Source organism: Gouania willdenowi, chromosome 9, assembly GCF_900634775.1.
Source record: "Gouania willdenowi chromosome 9, fGouWil2.1, whole genome shotgun sequence".
Taxonomy (NCBI): domain Eukaryota; kingdom Metazoa; phylum Chordata; class Actinopteri; order Blenniiformes; family Gobiesocidae; genus Gouania; species Gouania willdenowi.
Window position 1 is genome coordinate 19792515 of NC_041052.1, and position 22712 is coordinate 19815226.

General features: G+C 38.4%; 1 protein-coding gene across 2 annotated transcripts in view; it reads right to left on the bottom strand.

The window, feature by feature from the left end:
• arb2a (ARB2 cotranscriptional regulator A) overlaps positions 1-22712 on the bottom strand; it is a 159622-nt gene that overhangs the window by 60663 nt on the left and 76247 nt on the right. For both annotated transcript variants that reach the window (XM_028457060.1, XM_028457059.1), the window contains exon 8: positions 21505-21624. In XM_028457060.1, coding sequence (XP_028312861.1) covers positions 21505-21624 — 120 coding nt within the window. The remainder of the gene's footprint in view (positions 1-21504; positions 21625-22712) is intronic.

Sequence of the window (22712 nt, forward strand, 5' to 3'; positions counted from 1 at the left end):
AACATTGTGTTTGGCAGCCAGGCAATGTTGTTTGTTCCATAGAGGGACATGGGGGGAAGAGATGCAGTGAGGGGGGAGGCTGTCATAGAGAGAAGGTCTCACAGGGCTGGAGGTGAGCAGAGGGGACTGGGAGATGACTGTCGCTCTTCTCGGTGGTCCAAGCCCTTTTCATTAACCCGCACCCCGGGTCCACCAGGGGACCAAGGGTAAAAGCGAGGACAGGGCGATGCGGTTGGGTGCCGAGCACTGGCCGTTATGACCACCAGGGACCTTCCGCCTGCCTGGCTTCCTGTCTGTCTGTGTCATCCATTACAGACAAGGGACTGCTTTTAAAAAAAAAATGCAAACACAAACATGAGCACGTGCATGGGCACACAGACAAAGACAAAACACACAAATACGAAAGTACACACGCAATGAAGCTTAGTAAAAAAAGAAAAGGGTAACAGAGGACAGGCAGTGCCCCCTAGTGTTTTCATCAAAGAGAACTCGGACAAAAGCAGCTAACCATCACCTCCAAACACAGATATAAGAGAGCAACTTGGACAGGACACATATGGGAAGTTAAAATGTTAAAAGGATTCATTTATGGGAGAAATGGCCTTATTTGGCTGAGAGGAGAGTGAGTCAGGAAAACAGGGAAAGACACTAAGAAAATAATAAGATGGACATAAAAGCAACGGTTGTTCAGAAGTTGGGGGGCGGATGGACACATTAGTTGGTTTGGGAGATTTAAGTTTTTTTGACACTGACAAGATATTTTCAATGTTCAAGGCCATGAGAGCGAGACAAGTGATAGGAAGAAAAAGAGAGGGAGAACGGCAGGCAGGCCACGCATGAAAGACGATGTCAAGAATTCTAGAGGAATCGTTGGGTGTGAAGCCATCTACGGTAATAGTAAGGCAGAACATCTGCCCTTTAGCAGTTTTTATTGCGGAAATAGATTACAAGATCATCTACAAACAAAATAATGACAAAACTGGCAAAGAAAACTAACTTTGCAAACTAAACTGGGAAATAAAAACATAACCAAAATAATTGTATCCTCTTGCATAAAACACATTTGCTAAACAGATGTGTCTTTTAATGTTTGCTTATTATTTATTTATTTATTTTTACCCTGCTTGGACGGCACACACATCTTGTATCGGCATTATGAAACCAGGTCTCCCCTTTAGTGATTTCCACATTCAGCTCAGACATCAAAGGGTGCTCTACACCAGGAGTCTCTCAGCTCGCTCTCCTTCTCGCTTCCCCGCTCTACCTTTCTTTGGTGTCTCGTCACCCCATCGTATTTCACAGCACATAAAACCTTAAAATGGCACATAAAACAGTTCATCTCTTTTCACTGTCAGCTTTTCAGGCTTAAAAAATTAAATATGTTTTACCACAAGTACATAAGTAAAACCCACCCGCAAAATAAAACTGCTACAAATGATTTAAAACAGACCCACAAGTGTTGGAGGCCAAAAAGAAGGAATGGATCAGCTAAATGGCTAATAGGTTGTAGCTTAAAATTTACAATTGAACAATAACGAGATTTGTTTCATTTGGTCACAAAAGACATACAGTAAAGCAAAAAGTGTAAAGGTGAGGTACCCACACAGAAATGTAATAAAAGGTGCTGTTAACCACAGACTGGTGAATTAAAGCAAGTCAACAGAATACTCTGCATTCAGGGAAAGTGATGAAAGTTGGCATGAGAGGTGATGGAAAAAAGCAAAAAGGGATAAGACAAGACAGAAGGCACATAAACAGGGGAGGGAGAGCGGGTTTAAACTTCAACCCTTGAGTCACTGAGTTCACTGACATTTGCACCATGATCCGCCTCACTGTGTTACACAGCTTTTCAAGCAGAACACTTTCCCTCCTTTCTAATTCAAAGGTTTATTCTTCCTCCAATATTGGCTTTAAAAAGAGACCAATCACAGACTTTGGTTAAAGTATACAAAACTCAATTTGGAGTGTTGAATTCAAGTGATTCCTGGCTGACAGTTTTGCAGCCCCCGCATGTTCTTAAGATTCCTCTCCCACATTGTAGGTATTGTTAGGAGAGAATTACCAACAAAATAGGAATGAAAAAATGACATGTGACAAGGGACTCATTTGAGCTGTCAGCATGTCATCTTTGCCTTAGTTAAAGAGTGGGTCAACCGCTTTATTCTCTCCGTGGTGGAGGTGACCTGGGTCGTAACCAGTTGACATATTCCAACAGTGCAGGTGAATGTAGGGATATACCACTGTGGGGACAAATGAAATAGAAGAATACCAAATAAAATATAAAAGGGCAACAGCAAATAAAAGTCTAAATTACACCTAATGAGCTTTGACAAACAACAGAAGGATCATTGGGGAAAATTATTGAATTTGAGACGTCCAAGTAGGTTGAAGGTTTTATTCCACAAATGATGTGTGATCAATGTTAAGTTAAATATTTAAATACTTAAATACAGAGTGCAGAAACTAGCAAAATATGAAGTAAAAAGTCATAACAAGAAGGATTAAAATGAAAAAAATAACAAATACTGTACATTAATGCATAAGGACAAAAACTAAAAACACATAGTAGCAAATATACACACAAGTGGTAAGAAAGTAAAAAGTAGTATTAACTACAGATAAATCTAAGAAGACAAGCAGGAAAAGCAATCACCATCATGAGCACACTGATATTTTGTATAACAAGGGCAAGGGGCAAGACAGATTGAATAGGGAAAAGCGAGCTCTGTTACAAGCACACAGAGAAAGTACACAACACCACCAAAGGCAAATAGAGCGGAGAAAGTGGTTGTCCAGCAGGTTTTAACAGAGTAGGTAAAAGAAAGAGGAAGATGAAGTAAAAGAGAAAGTCGTAGCGAGGGATGGCCGCTGAGGCAACGAGTGGAGAAGGATCGAGGAAGGCAGACAAAGCTGCACGCTGCTTTCACGAGGCAGAACAAAGAGACGTGGTGCATTATGGGAGTCAGAGCAATACGCAACCACTGACAACATGCAGAATCAACACACAATAACACCTAGGCTCTAAATGAGTTTATAGTGTAGTGTGTGAATCAGGTCTGTCATTCATCAATATAGTTTAAAATCCTCATAACTATAGTGCACAATTGATCAACTTTTAATCGTGATTACGATTTTGGCCTCCACAATTAAATTAACCTGGTTGTTGGCGATTTTTCTATTTCTAATGCTCTGCTGTATATCAATCTGGCACTTTCTCAGTAAGCCTAAAGTTTTTAACTTTTCTTTATATGCTTTTATATTCTCTATATGGGTTACACTCTCTAACAGTGTATTTATATAGTTAGCACACAGTAAATTTCAAATTCTTGGTATTTATCATTATTCTTGTTTAAAGTGGTTTCTAAACTGTTCATATATTGTTTGTTAAAAAGTAGTTCAATAAAAATACAGATGTTTTCCCTAACAATGAATAATTGTGATAAAATTATTGATACACGTAATCATGATTCGTGCAGCAATATGAGGTTTTTTTTTTTTTACAATTACAGGCTCAGACTAGTTGCTTCAGCATAGGCCGCAGTACACAGGCATAGTAGTAATACCTTATTAACATTTTTAAAATCTTAATTTAAAGAATCTCTGTTTAAACTTATTGAAATATTTCGTCCAAAGTTTTCCTTTCCAATTATTCTGACTCCTACTTGCCCCTCCAATTCCCTTCCCCATTCTTCCTTTCTTCCCTCAGTCCATGTTTTTTTTTTTTTTTTCCTTCGGCAGGTCCGATACACCAGAGCTTCAGCTGAACTCTGAGTAGCACTGTCTCCGGGAAAAAACAAAGTGATCAATGTGAGGAGGCAGGGGCGCTCATGGACAGGCCAATCAATGGTAGAAAGAACCTTGCCCAGGGCCTTATGCAAATGGAAGCACGTCCTGTAACCTCGGGAGTGAACATGCGCACTAGATCAATGAGACGAGGGTTGAACCTTACAGCAAGATCAGCCTCAGCCAGTAAATATGTAATGATGAATCCCCTAAGATTTAATTGAACTCAAATGAAATTCAACCAGCATCATGTCGTATATCATAAAGTGGCAAAAAAGACCCTGTGTTAAGTAGGTGGAGTACTGATTGGGTGCAGCGGGATAGGGGCCATTGAATAGCATTTATACTGATGTACGCTGCTGTAGTGGAAACACTCTTTTCTTATGAAGCAGACATAAAGGTTAAAGAGGTTTACAGATAGTTACCTTAAGCTCTGAGTTTTCAACTTTACAAAGAAGTTGCTGGTGAAATATAATTTGGAGTATGTCTGACCAGGAATAAGCTTTGATGATGAGGCCAACAGATGGACAAAACTGTTCACATTAATATTTAGCTGACTTTACTAATAATGGCATTTGAAAGTAATGTAAATCAAAAGCAAACCTTGGCATAATTAGTTTATCAAGCAGGTAAAAAATGCAAGTAAAATAAAATTGAAAAAGTAACAACAGTTTCTTCATATATAGCAAAGTCATCGCACAGCATTAATTATAATAGGTTTGTCAAACTGTTCTATTCTGTATCTGGTGCTGTTCCCTTTGTCCTGTCCATCAACTGTAACCAGTCTGGCAGATGGCTTCCACCTCTGAGTCCGGTCCTGCTGGAAGTTTCTTCTGGTTAAAATTAACTTTTTCCTCTCAATCTTTGCCCTAGGCTTGCTCATGTGAAAATGTTTGGTTTTCTTTATTTACTATGATTATAAGTGTTATGCTTTTTTGTATTTGGTGCTGAATAAACAAAAGTGAACTTAACTGAATGGTAAACGGTAAGCCGTTAAATAAAGATTACAAGTAGAAGGAAGAGGGCAACAGGAAGTGAGTGGTGAATTGATTTAAAATTGAATATACTATTGAAATCAACACAAGAACCATAAATCTCCAATGTTAACAAGAGTTTTTCAGTTTTCGACACTTGCCAAAAACATTTTTAAGTTATGTCTCGATGAAAGCTGCCCCAAAGCCACATGCATACCTCGTTTTTTGGTATAAGCCGAGTATAAAATGAATACGATTAAATGCATCAACAAAAGTATTCACATTAACATTTAGCTGCCTTTGCTAAAAATAGCATTTGAAAGTGATGTAAATCAAAAGCAAATAAGTAAACATTTGTGTAATTGAAAGTTTATCGAGCTTTTTTTTTGCAAATTTATACAAAACATGTAAAAAAAAACAGATAAAAATAGATCTGTAAATGGAGCTGACATTACATTAAAATAAGGTACTAAGATAAGGATTTTTAGGGTCAATCACAAAAGTGACTTATCATTGAAAGGGATATAAGCAATAAGGTGACATAGTCATACCCGTATATGTGTAACTTTATCATAACTTGGCAAATCAACAAATCATGCCTCTCAATGTTTCCGAAACGAACACCCGGCAAACTGCAAATGTCAAATTTTTGGACAGAATGTTTATTGCCAGACCAGAAATGCCATTTTAATCATGTTCATTACACAACTGTTAACCTCAACTGATCTGCCCTATGTAATCGGCTTTCAAAATAAATTCTGTTTTTACCAATATTAATTGATCACAATTACAATAGTTCTTCATTGATCAGAGCATCCGCTTATCCAAATCATCTTGTACGCTTATATTTGTTATATTACAACTAAAATAATAAGGAATGGTCCAAAACTATAGCAAAGAAAGAAAATATATCCATATACAGAACTAATTGCTCCAGTTATTGAGGTATTATTACAAGAGAGACAAGAAGTGAGTAAAGTACTTTTAATACCTCACTACTTTAATACTTCAAATGCAATCTAGAACCATAAGATGCTACTGAAACACAGAGAGAAACACCAACAAAGGTGAGAATAATGGCAACGTATTGAAGGGAATACTTCACAAAGCCCATTGTGTGAGTATCCTTTTCAGGCAGCAAACCCGCTGTAATTTGGTCTGCGTCATCTACCTCCAGCCACAATGCAGCACTACAGCCTTGAAATGGATGGCAAAAAAGGCCATTTGTACATATTCACAGCGGACAGAAGAATTCAGGAGGCCTAAAATGTGTTGTTCAGGTAAAAAAGAAAGACCTTGGTCTATCTGTTGCTCTCAGCACGAAGGTTCAGCAAGGGAGGTCTTACTCCCCCCCCGAAACAAGCAAATCAATTCAAATCAAATCAGGTTGCTAGCCATGACATTTAAACAGTTCAATTTACATCCTCATGTTAAGAGGAGAGCCGCACTCTGAGATCCTATTCATTCAAAAAGAAATTAGACGGCTATATTTCAGCTGCTTAATAGAGCAAATACGCTGTACATGTACTAAAGAAGGAACCACATCTTTTCATGGCGTACAAAGGGCCAGGCTTTGGGTGTCATTATGAGCGGTGCACAAAAAACACAGAGACAGATAATATACATAATACAGACAGGCCTGAAAAAAAAAACAGCATCATACATGATATGCAGTGCACACACACACACGCACGCACACTGGTGATAGTGTATGTCCTGAGGGTGCTGTCCTGCTGTGCACGCTGGCAGGCACTTTTGTCATGGTGGTCCTTTTGTTTCACATCAAACAAAACGCCACAGCTTTGCATACGGCTCCACTAATTTCTCATAGTGTGCCCCAGCCATTTATCTTCGCCTCACACCCTCTCCTCCCCTAACGTGTCTCTGATAGCTGCTCTTTACCGGGCTGTTCTGCTCAGGATGATATCGGCTTCGCCAGACAACTTGCACACACGCGACAACCCACATGCAAACATACCTGCATGCACATTGACCAATACAGTAGCGAGCAGACGCAGACACATGCAATAGATTCATTTAGGAAGATGAATGTGCATGTAACCAAATTAACACTGCACAGCTTAGAAGCCCGCTAGCTTTGGAGAACCTTGAGTTAGAAACAGATCTTTTCTTCATACTCTCCTGAAGCCACAGACAGGGCAGCACATGTGCGTACAACATTGGATCCAGGATGTTTATGACTTCATAACACAGGTTGAGGCACAAACTGGAATTATTTTTGTTTGTGCTGTGAGGCACTTGTTCTAAAGAACTATTTCTTACAGTTATAATCAAAGAATTTGATTTAATGCACACTACTACAACATTAGGGGAAAACTCACGTGTTGCCTGTTTGAGTAGGAATGAAATGATTTACGACATCTGTGTTAAGTGTGTTGCAAGAAGAAGATATGGATGGAAAGATTGACCAATGATAGATCAAAAGTCACTTACTGTATATTATAAAGTTTTTTTTAATTTTTTATATATATATATATATATTACTGGTACTTTTTATTGTATCTTTTTTCAAGAGTAAACTTACAACATAGTTTTTTTAAGTGTTGTTGATTTTAATTTTTTCTACTTTAATGATGAAACAATCTAGCTCTACATAAAAACATTAGGTTTTTTGCTCATCATATGAGCTGTGCTGTTGTGTACAGATGTTGGGAACAGGCTTGTTTGTACAGTTCATCTTGTTGACACACTCGTACAACTACAGGTGCCCCATAGGCCAGAAGATGATAAAAACAGATGCAGAAGCATACCGTGTGCATTTATAGACCTAGAATTAGGACCATATAGATCAGTGGTGTCAAACTCATTTTCAACTCAGAGGCCAAAAATGTATAAGTTTGATTTCAAGTAGGCCACAGATTTAAAGGGGTTGTGAAATAGTATTTTTAATATTACTTTGCCCTAGTTTTCACTTCCACGTGTAATTGATATACATAGTATGTCAGGCGTCTACATTATCCAAGCAATGAATGATTTTGTAAGAACTTCACTAAAAAAAATCCTTGATTTTTTGACAAAGTTTTGAGTACTTCAGAGGAATTTTGAGGATGACTTGAATAAAGCGGAATTCAAACCCCCAACCCTTCTTTGGTTATTGGACGACCAGTGGTGGCTGGCCAACAGAGAGCAGTAGGGCACTGCTCCCCCAGCATTTTTGATTTTTTTTTAATACACAATAATCAATTATTTTGAGCACCATATGTGTTTAAATTTGCAATGACATGTCATATACAAAATTTTTTTTATAACTTTTGGGGAAATGGTTTCCTCCAGCTTCCTGCTCAGCTCATGGCTGCTGACGACTTCCTTGGGCGATTGAAAAATCGCCCAAACAGTGCGGCAGAGCAGCCACTCACTGACAAGAGATTTGACAAAGCAACAGGAAATTCAGCAATTAACCAATTAGCATCATCATTGAATCTGATGCTCAATGGGCGATAAACATATTGCCCACTGCCCAAGCCAAGTCAGCCTGTGGAGAAATACGGAAGGGACCAGTGGGGGGCAGTAATGCGTCTTTGATGCGTTGATGTCTGCCGGTAGTTCAAGAAAAGTAGAACGTTGAAACGACGTTGATGTAATTACAATGATGTCGACAACAATGATGGATGCCACAGAGGGCTGAAGTGAAACTATACGGCCGCTTCTTCAAAATCCATTTGAGAGGAGAACATTGGTGGAAAAACTAAGGATAAAACAGGGCCCAGATCAGCCAAACATCAAGATAAGCCAACAAACCAGCGAGAAAGGTAAAGTTTATACAAAAAGCTTCTCTCGTAATTGGTACAGCAGGAAGTCATGTAAATGCTTTGTATTGCTTCCCGTGTTTGCTGTTCAAAATGGCTGGGACAGATACGGCATGGACTGATACAGAAGTAAGAGATTTTAAGCATTTATCTGAGAAGATAAAGAAACAAGATTATGAGGGCACATATGGAGAACAAGGTCAAGCTAACTACGCTAGGCAGAGCTAACATCGCGACGCAGCTGGATGAGGGTCACAGGCTTGGTGTGAGAAAGCACAACAAAGAAGTGGACAGGAACCAGTACATTTTGTCGAAGATAATAGACTCTTAAATTCTGTAGGACGTTTGAGCTGGCTTTGCGCGGCCACAATGAGACAGAATTCTCAGACAACCCGGTGTGCTTAGGGGCCTAATCGATCTGGCTGCATCGCTTGATACCGTGCAGGAGCACCTGAAGACAGCTACAGTTTTTAAAGGCACCTCAAAGACCATGTAGAACTAACTGATGGACTGCATGTTGTCAGTACCCAAGACTCAGAGGAATCGAGGAAGTAAAAAGTGTGGATTATCTTGCTATTCAGGCTGATGAGACAACTGACATTTCCACCCGCTGCCAGGTGGAGCTTGTGCTAAGATACATTGACACTTGTCACAACATTCAAGAGCGTTTGAGTTCATCCCTCTTGAGAATGCTGCTGCTGACACGATCGCCACAGAGCTGTTGGAGAGGCTGAGCATCCTCCTCCCTCCTGGACAGGAGGGTCAGCTGAACGCCCAGGCCTATAATGGGGCTGCAGTAATGTGAGGAGCCACAGGTGGAGTGTAGCGCAAGGTAACAGATGTGTACGCAGGAGCACACTACATTCACTGCTATGCCCATCAGCTCAATGTCTTCATGCCACAGGCAACATCACACATCCCCAGAGTCAAGTTTTTTTTTCAGACCTTGGTGGATTTGCCGCGTTCTTCTCCTGCTCATTCAAGCGAACCACTGTGCTGGACCATATTGTGGCTCACAGACTTCCAGGGACCTCAACAACCAGATAGATCTTTAATAGCCGTGCTGTTAACACAGTGTTTGAACACAAGGATGACCTCATCAAGTGTTTCCAATCGATCAGAAACTCTGGTGGCTTTGATCCAATCACTGTCAGAGAGGCAGGGGGCTTTGTGAGAATGCTGGAGGAAAAAGATTTCTGCTTTCTCCTGGCCTTGTTTCACAAGATCCTGCTATATGTGGACATGCTATTTAACCAGCGGCAGAAGAGGAACATCGACTGTCTACATCACAGAAGTCATTCAGACGTTCACCAACAGCATACAAAAGATCAGGTGAATAATCATTTATCATTATTGTAATAAAAGTTAGTTTTGAAAGAGTGACTGTGGATGCTAACCTGTGTTTCTGATTAGGGACTCCATTCCTTCTCTGAGCAGCACTCCACAAAGGACAAAAATTTGGACAGGGAGAACAACAGCAGCTGGCTTCAGAGGTAAGCTGCAATATTACGGTCCTGTTTACAAGACACCCAATAGGTGTTTTTATCTTACATACCTTTTAATTTATGGATATGTAAAATTACTATACGCTATATTTCTCTATCTACTGTCCTCAATTCCTGAGTAATAATAAGAGTGACACATTTGTTTTAATTATGCAATATTCTAATAACTGTGCAGCTACTGAGGAAGGCAGACACTGATCTCATCTTGTAGGAGAACACTGATGACATTATTTACAATGTGTACTTAGCTTTTGTACCCAATGTTGAACAAAACCAAGCTGAGAACAGAGCTTTCCCTCATCTATGAGCACGACGAGTTAAAGGCCTGCAGTGGTGTACTGACTCTATTCCATTCTTTCATGGAGAACAACCGTCAGGGCATGTTCACTAAGACTGAAAATCTTCTTAAGATTCTCATCATTACAACCATGACAACTACTTTAAAGAGAATCAAAACTTTCCTGAGGAACACCATGGTGCAGGATCACCTGAATGCTCTGGCCATGCTCTCCATGGAGAAAAAAACTCATCAGAAACATTCCTGACTTCAATACAAAGGTCATTGAGCGCTTTGTCACACAGAAGAACAGAAGGGCAAAATTCCAGTTCAAAAAATGACACATGCAAACACGCGCACACACACATAAATAGTGTAGTAAATGAAGTGATTTATTGCCAAAATTTTGGTTGCAATGTTTGTTTCGTGCAAAAATGCCTCAAGTTATTAATACTGGCATTAAATAATTGTTATTTCACAGGGCACTGATAACCTGCCGTTTCTGTTCAGTTGTATCGGGATGCTTACTGAAACTGACTTTTGACTTGATGCAGCACAGCCCCCCCTAAAATATTTTTCACCAGCCGCAACTGTGGACGACCCACACTGAAAACTGAAATATTTGGTAATTAACATAATGGAGATTTTTTTTCCTCTGTCATTATTACCTGCTCTTGCGGGCCACATAGGATCCTTTAAAGAACCGGATTTGGCCCCTGGGCCTTGAGTTTGACATATGTAGCAACATACAGTTTCGTTTGATGGAGAGAGTCCTCCAGCGCTTTGATACAATATAAAGAAGGAAATGGCAATATCGGTTGGGGACCAAGTACAGAAAGAATGTATGGTGTTACTAGCCTCAAAAACCTCTGTCTCTTGCACTTTAATTCAAAGGCAGTTAGTTAATCTTTGATGTATCTATAATTAGTCAGTACACAGTGTGAAGCATTTAAAAAAAAAAAAAAAGAAAAAAAAAAGAAAGAAAAAAAATCAAATTGCATTTATACACTTGAGCATTCTAAAGAGAGGCTAACATGCTCCGAAGAAAAAGGAATGAGAAGAAGAAATTAATGGCATACCCTTTTTGATGTGCTTCATCAGAAATGTATTTATTAACTGCAAACGGGGGGTGGTAATTAACCCACAGACAGCTTGTTTTCTTTGGGTCTCCTCATGTGTCAAACGGTTCATCCTGCAAGGCTCCATTCTACACTCACTAGCTAATGTGCACACCCCTCCCCTCCCACTGGACCACTTTCTCCTCAATTAAGTGGACTGTATGGGTATGTATCAAAGTGCTTGTGTGGTTGTATGACCACTATGTACATGGTTATAGTTGAGAGAGACCCAGCAATAATGAGCAATGCTTACTAGTGTTGTAGTAGTCGAGACCGGTCTCGCGACCAAATTTTAAAGGTCTCGGTCTCGTCTCGAACTCTGAAGCATTTTGACTCGGTCTTGTCTCGGACTCGGGCTGCCCGGACTCGGGATTTTCCGCCAAGACCGTTCGAGACCAGCACTAATTCCTGCTACTTTTTTATAATGTGATAATAACATGAACAGGATAAAACAATCCTTTATTCATTCTTTAATCCACCCCGTATAATGACCGCAACCTTCCCTAATGTGACTGAGTGACGCGTATGACACACTCGTGTGTGTGTGTGTGTGTGTGTGTGTGTGTGTGTGTGTGTGTGTGTGTGTGTGTGTGTGTGTGTGTGGCTACGGTGTCAGTTTGGACCGCGGAGCGCGAGGGAGATAGAAACTAATCACCGGTAAAAACTCCAGAAAACAATCACCAGGAATAAATATTAAATCCCTGGTGAAGATAGTAGCTCTAACAACTGGTAAAATGGTAAACTGATGATATTACAGCCTGTGCAGCCTCTGGGTCCGAGTGCCTGCCGGCCGGTGGAGCCTGTTCGTGTTACCGAGGCATACCTGTCAAGTATCCCGTTTTGACCGGGAAACTCCCTCATTTTACCCCTCTTTCCCACCATCTTCCCGTAAATATCCCATATTTTAATGTAATAAATAAAAGATACCTCACTAAACTGAATGCCGTCACTAGCCTCGCGAGAACTGCCACCTGAAATGGCCTGGCTTGGTGGCAGTTCTCGCGAGATTAGTGCTGACAGCGGCAACAAACCCAGAAACAACTCAGAAAAGAGATGAATGAATGAAGACGTTCCGGCGAAAAAAACAAAGAACTGGTGTAAATATGTTGTGGAATGGGACAGAGAGTTTATCTTCCTAAAGAGCAGCAGGATGGGACACAGTTACACGTTCTGTTAGATTAATAACTGAGATTTTAACGTCTACCACAGCAGAAGGAACAACGTAAGTCACCATGAAAAATCAGCCAATCACAAGCGCCACAAATATACACTGCTTTATAAAGTGTTGAAGAATGTAAAGTCTGTAATAAATGTGTCTAATAAGTCATTAGTGAATACCAGAGAACCACATGAGTGAGCATGAGAAATTATAATAAAATATATAATGAAAATAAAATGTTAATGTCTAACTTAAAGACAAACAATGTGAAATTAATAATAAATATGCAAAGTGTTGATTTGTATATAAACTTTAAGTATATTAAATAAACACATGTGCTTCATATACACATTTCTGTTTTTATTTAGGCTGTTTTATAATTTAGGAATTAGGGCTGGGCGATATATCCAGATTCAAGATGTATCGAGTTTTCTATTTTGGCGATATTGAAAACTATAATATTTCATATATATATATATATATATATATATATATATATATATTATAGCTTATTATGCATCAAAACACTAGTTTTAGGAGTCGCTGCTTTTACTTCTCAGAACAACATGTAAAACTCAGTTAGATGGATTAATGAGTGCACATATTGATGAGCTGTTTGCTAATAAATGTTCCTGTGTGGCATTTAGCATCAGCAAATTTAACCCAGAATTTTCTTTCTGGTCAGACTTTACTTGATAAAATTATCTAGATTTATATCGTATATCACCATTTTGAGAAAATATATTGAGATATGAGTTTTGGTGTATATCGCCCAGCCCTAGTGGGAATGTTCACAGCATTTAAATGTTAATAAAGGTTGATCACATAAATGTATTTAGTAAGTGGTTGACAAGTGGGTATTTTAGATTTATTGTACACTTGTCTTAAAATATAAGAGATACTGCTTGGTTGAGCGGGTGGGACGGCTCGTAGTGGGCGTCAAATTTAAAATTAAAAACTTGACAGGTATGTACCGAGGTCCGTGTGTGTTTAATAAGTTTGTGTGTGTCCATGTGAACGTCTGCATGTTTATGCCTCTGTCCATCCACTCTTTTCATTATATCCATGTCTTTTAAGGCTTTTATTAAATAGTGTCGGCTGTAGTCCGGGCAGCCGCCATCTTGGATTATGTCGTTACCAGCGCGTCAGCGCCGCAAGTCGCACAAGCACAGAATGACTCAAATAACTGTAAAGAGGTCTTATATTAGTCTATTATCTTTTTAAAGTGGTGTTTTTTTGTGGCTTTAGACTCCAGTTACATTTATGTATGTAATATGTTCCCTACAATATAAACATGTTCACAATATAATTATTTTTATAGTTTATGTTTCCACTGTATCCATAATAATAATAATCTTTCTCAACAAGAACTGTTGATTAATTTGTCACATGACTGTTCCAGGGTTTGAGTTTGTTTTATTTAGTTTCACATCTACCTGTAGCTCTTTGTTTTTTAGACTGATGCCAACTTGTTTGTAGTTTTATTTCAGCAAGTTTCACTTTTACAGTTACAGTTGGGGACCTTTGTAATGGAATATCCTAGTTACATTACAGCAACCAAATTAAACTATATCAATTAAGTGAGTTAATAAAAATGCTGTGTAAAGGCTTTTTCAAACAAAAAAATTATCTTGTGAAATCTGTGACCTCTTGACCTGCACAACTCAGAGAATCAGAATCGAGAATCGTTATTTCTTGGCAGAAATGCTTTTAAACACTTGCTGTACATTCAGCTGACATAAAAATCTTGTTTTCAAATATGTAGAATAATTGTAAATTTATCAATAGCAGTAGTAGTTTTAATATTTTAGTTACTTTTTTGCAGGCACCTTTTTTGTCCGTCAAATGTATTTAAAAGAAATTGAAATTAAAGAGAGAATTATATTTAACTGTCGAACCTTGTCATAATTTTATTTATTTATATATTTTTTTAAATTGTGCATTCTGGTCTCGGGCAAGTCTTGGTCAGCTGGCTTGGACAACTGTCCTAGTCCGAGCATGCAGTGTGGCCAATCCACACCCTACGGCCGACAAGATGACAGGGTTCAGAGCCAAAATGAATAAGTCCGTGACTGATACATGAACAAACGATAAAATATTGTAGTGAACAGTCAACCACTCTCGGTGGTATAAGATGTGGGGCTGTGGTGACACAGATAGCATTATCTGATCCAAATTACCAATGTATCAACGACTATGCAGATAGACAATTTCAAACAAAATTCATACACTTCATCAGTTGGTCTATTCATTTCATGCCAGGGATATTCTAACTGTTTTGTACTGTTCAGTTTCCACTTCTCTGGAATGCACTGTTTTAGAAAGTTTACAAAAAATCCAGAAAAGCATGAAAATAGCTTACTTATTGTTTTCATTTATACAGTCATATACCAAAATGCATTTAAATTAGAAAAACTGAAATTGAAATAATTAATTACAAAGTCTGTAATTATTTAGATATTTTTTTAATGGAGTCCCACCTCTAATTAAATTACAATTAATTAATTGTCATATATAAGAACTCCTTACATTATCCAGGCAGAATAAGCCATAAATGGTGGCCATAAAGAAGATTTATAAGGTTCGCACAAATATCTGCTAAACTCCAGAACTGGACTGAACAACATATAGCTAGCAGTACAGATTATTGTATTCCTAGTAATCAGAGAAACAGCCAATCACATTTTAAGAAATGCTAAGACATTTTGACTCATCAAGTCAACTGAAATGATGGCAGAATTGTATGTCAGAAACATGCCAAAATAAGTTTAAAAACCTGAACAGATTGAAGCAATATTATGAATAAATATTACGTTTGATTAATTGGACCATGCAACATTTGGTTCCGATATTAAATCGTCTTGAGGCTACACAAACAAAAAAAAGATTGGAAAAATTGGGATTTAAACTTAAAAATAGTGATTGGGATATTCTTAAAGGTTAGTATGCAGTATAGTCTTTAGCATGCCTTGTTTTGATGTGGACTGATCAGCACCTAATGCCATCAGATGTGCACTGCAGCCATATGGCGTCAGCAAGTTCATGTAAGTGATTTTCAAAAGATTTCAGCTGGGTTACCTGCTTCTGTAAAACCATTGCTCAGGCTTCGTTTAGCAGTAGCTGGTGGTTTCCACCACAAACTCCTGTTAGATTAACCTACTGTACGCGTAGAGCTCTAAACAACATGTTAGCTCAGTTGGCACATGGTGGCTAATCCTATGGATAGTTTAGGGTCATATCATTGTGAAAGCAGGGACATAGAGCGATACTCAGCAGGAGTGGTGTCCCTCCTAAAAATTGAACAACAAAAAAGAAGTTGCAGCCCAGTGCAGGGCTGTTTGGACAGCAGTACGGTGACATTTTAGGACATCCTCAGGTCTCAGAGTGAGGTATCAGGGATCAGGAAAACCTGTCATTTGTCAGACCAAATGGACCCAAGTCAAATCTAACAACCTCACTTACCAAAACTAGCGTCGTCAAATGGCACAGCCTCAGGCTTCAAAACAAAAGTCATCAGAATCGATGGCAACTAGCCGTAAAACACGACATTGCGTTGTTTTTTGAGGAAACCGGAAATACACACGTCATCAATATGCGCTGCTTCGGATACAACAGTAAGTTGAAAGTTGTTATTTTATTCATTTATTTTTAAAGGTTAACATATATGAATGTTTCATTTAACTATGTATTTAATAATCAAACAATACATTGATGTATCTTAACTTTTAAAAAATAAAAGGAAAGAACGGCCTTTCAACTTACTTTGTCATGTATACTTTTGGTTGCTTCAAAATGGTCTTGCATACTTCAGGAGGGTGGTGATTCAGGGAGCGACTCTGCATTGAGATTAATCACAACTGTTTCATATGTTCTAGGCCGGGAGTGGCTGGAAAAGAGAGCTACTGGCAACTGAGTCTTGATTTTATTGTTGCCTTTCCCATATTGCAACCACTTTTATTCATGATAATATATGCATCCCTATATGCAGGTTTGTAAGGGCGTTTTCATACGACAAGGACATAACACAAAAGAATGGTTAGAACCTCATTTGGGCGTTTACACACGCGCATGCACGGGAATTCAGGCATGCACACACAGAGCATAACAGACAGAGAAAGAGAGAGAGAGAGGGAAAAAAAACACAGAGGCAGAAAGATACAAACAGCTAGAGAATAGCTAGTGTTCGTCACACAGTGAGAAAGCCCAGGAGATTCTGAAGCTGTCATGGACAAAACACTGCATGAATATTTAGCAGGCAAATTAAAATTACAAAATACAAAAAAGAGCAGTTGGAAAAAAAAAAACGGAAAATATGATATTGCTGGAACGCCCATTGGGACAAGTGTCCACCTTTAATCCCTCTCTTGCTGTATCCTCCCTGCACTGCGTTCTTCCTGTGTGCAAGACACTACAGCATGTAACTTATCTAGCTATAGATAATAGAATAGCACAACAAGAAGGTACAGTATGTAATTCAGTATTATAACACAACTTGCCTAACCATATACTAATACCAATTTAGCAAAAAAAATGTAAAAGAACGAATCTCAGAGCCGACAACTTATAGTCTTGTGTTATATAACAATTTTGAAATAGTGAACTACAAAATATCTTCTTTTTAACCTGGGCTTATGGCTGTAGCAGCAGTAGAAGCAAACCTTTATTTAATCACGCAAGCAGCCTGGAGGAAAAGTTGTCCAAAATACAAAATACTGTATGTAGCAGCAGTACCTTGGCTGTTAGCCCACTTTGAATCTTGTTTGAGTCATGTTTCCTTCAGCAAAACAATGAGCAGTGTGGGCAGACTGGATGCTCCACTTGACCAATGGGATTGTAATGTTAAACATTAGAAAAGATAAATGCAAGTCATTACTACCTTTATTACATGCAATATATAGTTGGAGTATTATTTTTTAGATAGATTTACTAATAAAGATGGCTGAGTTAGGTCAGATGTTGCTGTGATAAAGCTGACAATCAACAGAACTTGTTGACAATAAGTTAAAATTTGAGGAACCCCAAGACCTTGAACTGGAAAGTTATGAGGAAAATTCAATAATAAAACATCAGAATAAAATAAATAATACTATGGTCCATGAAGATAAACTATTATTTATTCATCTCCTGCCCTAGCTTAATCCTGGGTCACAAGGTCTGCTAATGCCTATTCCAGCTAACACACACTGTGAGGTACACCAAGGACACGACATCAGTCTGTTGCAGGGTACAAGGAGACAAACATCACAATATGGGAAATGTAGAGACTCTAAATCATGTTAGCATACATGGTTTTGCTAGTATGAAGTAACAAGTTTAAAAATAACTGTCCATCCAATGGCTAAATTTGCTGTGATAATGAAAGTGTAAAATAAGTTCATTTACCTTTTAGAAACAAATCCTAAAAGGTACAAATCAAACCTGAAGAATCTAAAGAAGGAACATACAGTATATATTGTATCAGAGAAGAACAAAAAATGTAAGTAGATGTCAATATATAGTGCTGAACCCTTGACATCACTGTAAATTGTATACAAGGAGGTACAAGGAGTGATAAGAACTATAATATTAATTATAATTATTATTACATTAATTTGTCATGAGGTGCCATCCAAGATTTAGTTTATAGTGTCTTGGATCACTAGTTATAAATAGTTATTAATACCTTGTCATTCAGGGTGTGAATTATTGTCAAACAGTCTACTCTCCAATAAGTAAACCATATTATATTGCATTATTGCATAAACCACAGGCAAATAGTAAAAGTATAAATATTTATTAATCAAACAAGTTAAACCTATTTACACAATAACTAAAAGAGCGCTACGCTCACTAAGCTAAGGATAAATGCTTGAGTATCTTTCAAAATAAAAGTAAAAGAAAGAAAGACATAAAGAAATGAAACGGAGTGTGGTTTCAGTGGCCACGGTTAGATGATGTTTTTTTTTTAATTGAAAATTAGTTATTCCGCATTAAATCATTCGGAATTAAAGTGTTCTGCTTCGTGTTTACATAGAAATAGTAATTTCCAAATTGAGGTTTACATGGAAAGCCGGTTTATTTGGCTTTAATTAATTCTGCTTTAATTAATCCCGCTTTAAGTCTGGGGGTTGAAAAAGCGCTGATTGGACAGGGGGTGAACATGACGTATCACGTCGATCACGTCTATCGGGAAAAACACACAACAAACTTTTTATTGTCGGCTGTAACACAAAAGACTACACATGAGAAGTGTTTTCACCTTTATTTTGATTGCAGTTTTGAAGCAACAGCTCGACAATAACACACTTTGGTCCGCGGAGCGGAAACGAGGGAGGAACTAATCACCGGTAAACAATATGGAAACAATGGAAAACAATAAACATGAATAAATAGTTGCTCCCTGGTAATGACAGTCGCTCTAACAACTGGTGCAATGATAAACTTGGTGATATTAAAGCCTGTGCAGCAGAACGGGGACGCATTAACTCCATCTCCGGTGAACAGGCTTCATCCATCCAATGAAGCCGTTCCGTTTGCTGATCTCCATGTGTGTGCTAAGTCAATGTGTCCGTGTTAATGTCCACATGTTTGTGCCTCCGTCCATCCCCTTTTATCATTATATCCATGTCTTTTAAGGCTCTTATAGTGTCGGCTATATTCTGAGCCGCCATGTTGGATTATGTTGTCACCCAGCATGTCATCGCTGCAAGTCGCACATGTGCAAAACAACAAGAATTAACTTAAAGCGGAATTCAGTGTTGTTAACTGTTTACAAGAAAGAGGAATTATTTAATGCAGAATTGAAAATGGAATAAACCAGCCACCTAATTCAGAATTAAGTTTAATTTTGGAATTAAATAGCATTAGGAATTAAGTGTTTACAAGGTCAGGTTAAAGAGGAGTTAACTTTTATTCCGCTTTAAAGAGGAATTAAAGCTCCTATGTAAACGTGGCCTGTGTGTGCGTGTGTGTGTGTGTGTGTGCACGCGTGCATGAGAGAGAGAGAGAGAGAGAGAGAGAGAACTATGATAGATCAACATGGAGATGAGAGCTATGTGACTTTAATTATTTTTAGGCCCAATTGGAATTAGAGATCCAGAGTAGGCTTGGGTGGTATCCACATTTTGATACCGCCAAACCTCTTCCTTATTTTACCGCGGTATATGGTATTACTGTGACTAATTAAAAAATATGACGTAAGGGTCAGGGTGCGTTCACACCGAACACAACTGTGTGTGTGTGTGTGTGTGTATGTGTGTGTGTCTGTCTCTATGCAGCCGAGTGACAGGCGAGAGGACTGATCGCTTTTTTTCCTTCTTCTTTAGCACTTATCATTAACAGCGCTGTTTTTGCGGTTTAAATGATCAACTTATGGAGTTACTAAAGGATGAGTTCACTCAGATTGTAGGCTTATTCAAAGGGGCAGACCCTGCGCAGTCACAGGGAAGTGCATTGCATTTGTTTTTTTAAATGACAGTATTGAAACTGATACCGTTGCTATTTCTATGAACCCGCGGTATCTGGTATTACTGTATTACTGCCCAAGCTTAATCCAGAGAGTACCTCAAGTTCTGATGACCAAGTCTGTGGTCCGTCTCTGTGGCAGAGTGGGCTGGTGAAGAAAGTCTGAGGCCGTAAGGCGCGGTTGTGGACCACTGACTGCGTCCAACCTGTCCGGTTCTGGACTTGGTCAGCCTTTGGCTGGTTCCTCAACGGGTTTCACGACTGGTTTTAAAGCTGGTTTCACAGCTCGCTTCCGAGCCAGCAGGATTCAACTGGTTCTGGCTTGTGAGAGGCCTGACAAGCCTGGTCCTTGTTCAGCACGTGCAGGCTTTATTCTAGTGTTGGTTCAGTTGTTCAGTTCACAGCGGTGGGAACCAAAGGTTTTTCTCTGGAGCGCGCAAGCGTTGTTAAAGTCTAATAAAACAAAATACTGTGAGGTTACAAAAAAAATAAAAAAGTACATCGCAATGTGGTTACCTGACAAAATCCAAAGATTTGAATTTTTCGTTTGGTCTTATAATGGTGATGACATACTGTATCTGGGTCTAAGCAATTACCATTGGTTGATGTTTTTGCGGGAGCCAATCAAATTGCTTTGGGTGATTTGTGGGGTTGTGCATGGGTGTGTTCATGAATGGATAAAAACTTCTTTGGAAAATAAATTTGAAAATAACTCATAACAGTTATATTATAACCTTCAAAGCAAGATGAGAGCTAAGACCATAATTTTCTGGTCAGTTTGACACTAAGCACAATATACTGCTTGCAATGTTAATAGCAGATATTCATTAAAAACACTTAACTGTGACTTTACTGTATGTTACCTTATTCTAAGAATGTCTGGGTTTCCTGTGAATATAAGAGTTAATGACACCGTGTAGGAGAAATCAATTTCAAAATTGTATCAAAAATCTGTGTCCACTTTTAGAATGTTTTCCTTGTTAATTCTTAACAGTTAGGTTGTAAATTCCTGTAGGCCCTTTTGTTCATGGGTTGTGAGAGAAAGAAGGGAGGAGGACATGGTCTCCTATAAAACTTTCAAATAACCCACATATACCCACACTGTAGACAAGTAGCTTTCCAAACTCTTCTTTCCCACCCTCCCCTTTGCACCAATAATTCTGTAAAATCCACTAAACTCTTGCAATTTATTCCTCAAAAACACAGTTGATGTTGAGGTGACCTATCCAATATTTGTACCATTTTACTTTTTTGCCTACACTTGGTGCACAAAGGAGGAGCCACATAACTAAAGCAACTACATACATTTTTCATCAATCATTTCATACACTTTTAGTCACTCTACTGCTGCTTAAGCTTGTTCATTCTCACAAAAGTTCATCTAAACTATGATCAGACTTTAGACTACTTTGTGTGTTTCAATGTGTCTTTTTGGTGGTGGGAGGTGGAAAGGACAAGCGGAAAACTGAAACACTCACCAGTTCAACGAAAGACAATCCTCCATAGCTGTGGGCTATGATGAAGACATCCTTGGCATCGGCTTTGAAAACAAAGTGGTCCCACACGTACAGCACGTGTTCTTCAGAAGACCCATTTTCCTGAAAACACACAAACACACGTAAATCAAAAACTCAAAGTGAACTTCGATGCTTTTAAACACTGCCAAAGAAGCTAATTAATGCTGCAATAGAAAAGGATTAACATCGGTCTAAGTAAATAAAGCATCAATAAAGTGATTAACTTTATTGATTCTTTAATGTATCCAAACCTTACTCTAGGGCCAACCCCAAAAATGAACAAAGACAAAAAAGTAATGATAGCCTGAGGTGATTTCTACAAAGAGCCACACTCCAGCAAATCAATGTCTTGCATATTACGATTGCCCTCAATATGCCTTAAACACTCAATTAGCATGATGACATAACAGTAAATTCTTACTTTGTGTCACACTGATGATTAAATACACACATATAAACAGTAGTGATGAAATGCATAACAGGGAGATGCAAAGAGAAAACCAAAGGAAAAACAAAACAAAAGAAACAACACATTAATGCACTCTCGACCAAAATCCCAAGCTAAGTACATCTGCTATTGCCCTCATCTGCATGAGTAGCATTGAACTTGCACAAATGCAGGGTCGTGTCACCAGTAGACAGGTTTAATTACCCTCAGATGTAAACCTTTAACTGAGGCTGTAAAGAACAATAATAAAAGTACAGGCGGGAAAGGGCAACCAATAATGAGCTTGTGATATTGATTTTGAGGATTGATTTCCAATGGAATTCTTTTGTTAACAAAGACTAAAGAAACAACGACAAAACATTTGTACAATAGATATCCCAATACATGTACCTTTTTGACTAAAAACAAAACATTTTGCACAAATATAGAAATGACAAGCATACAGTCTATAAAGAAAAGTGCATAGTGTGTTTATTGACTGTAAATATTTCAAATCTGCCTAAAATTATATACATACCTAATTATGTGTAGAAAAAACAAAAAAGACTCCTTGTTACAGTAATAGAGAGTGTTCACAGTCAGAATACTATCAGAGTTCATATTTAGGTGGTTGTGGTTGCGAGGGCCTGTTCAACGCTGCTTGCAGCTTTAATTTAATATGTGTTTATGGCAAATTTCAGTGAATAAAGGAAACCAACCCCCTTTCTATTAGATATAAATA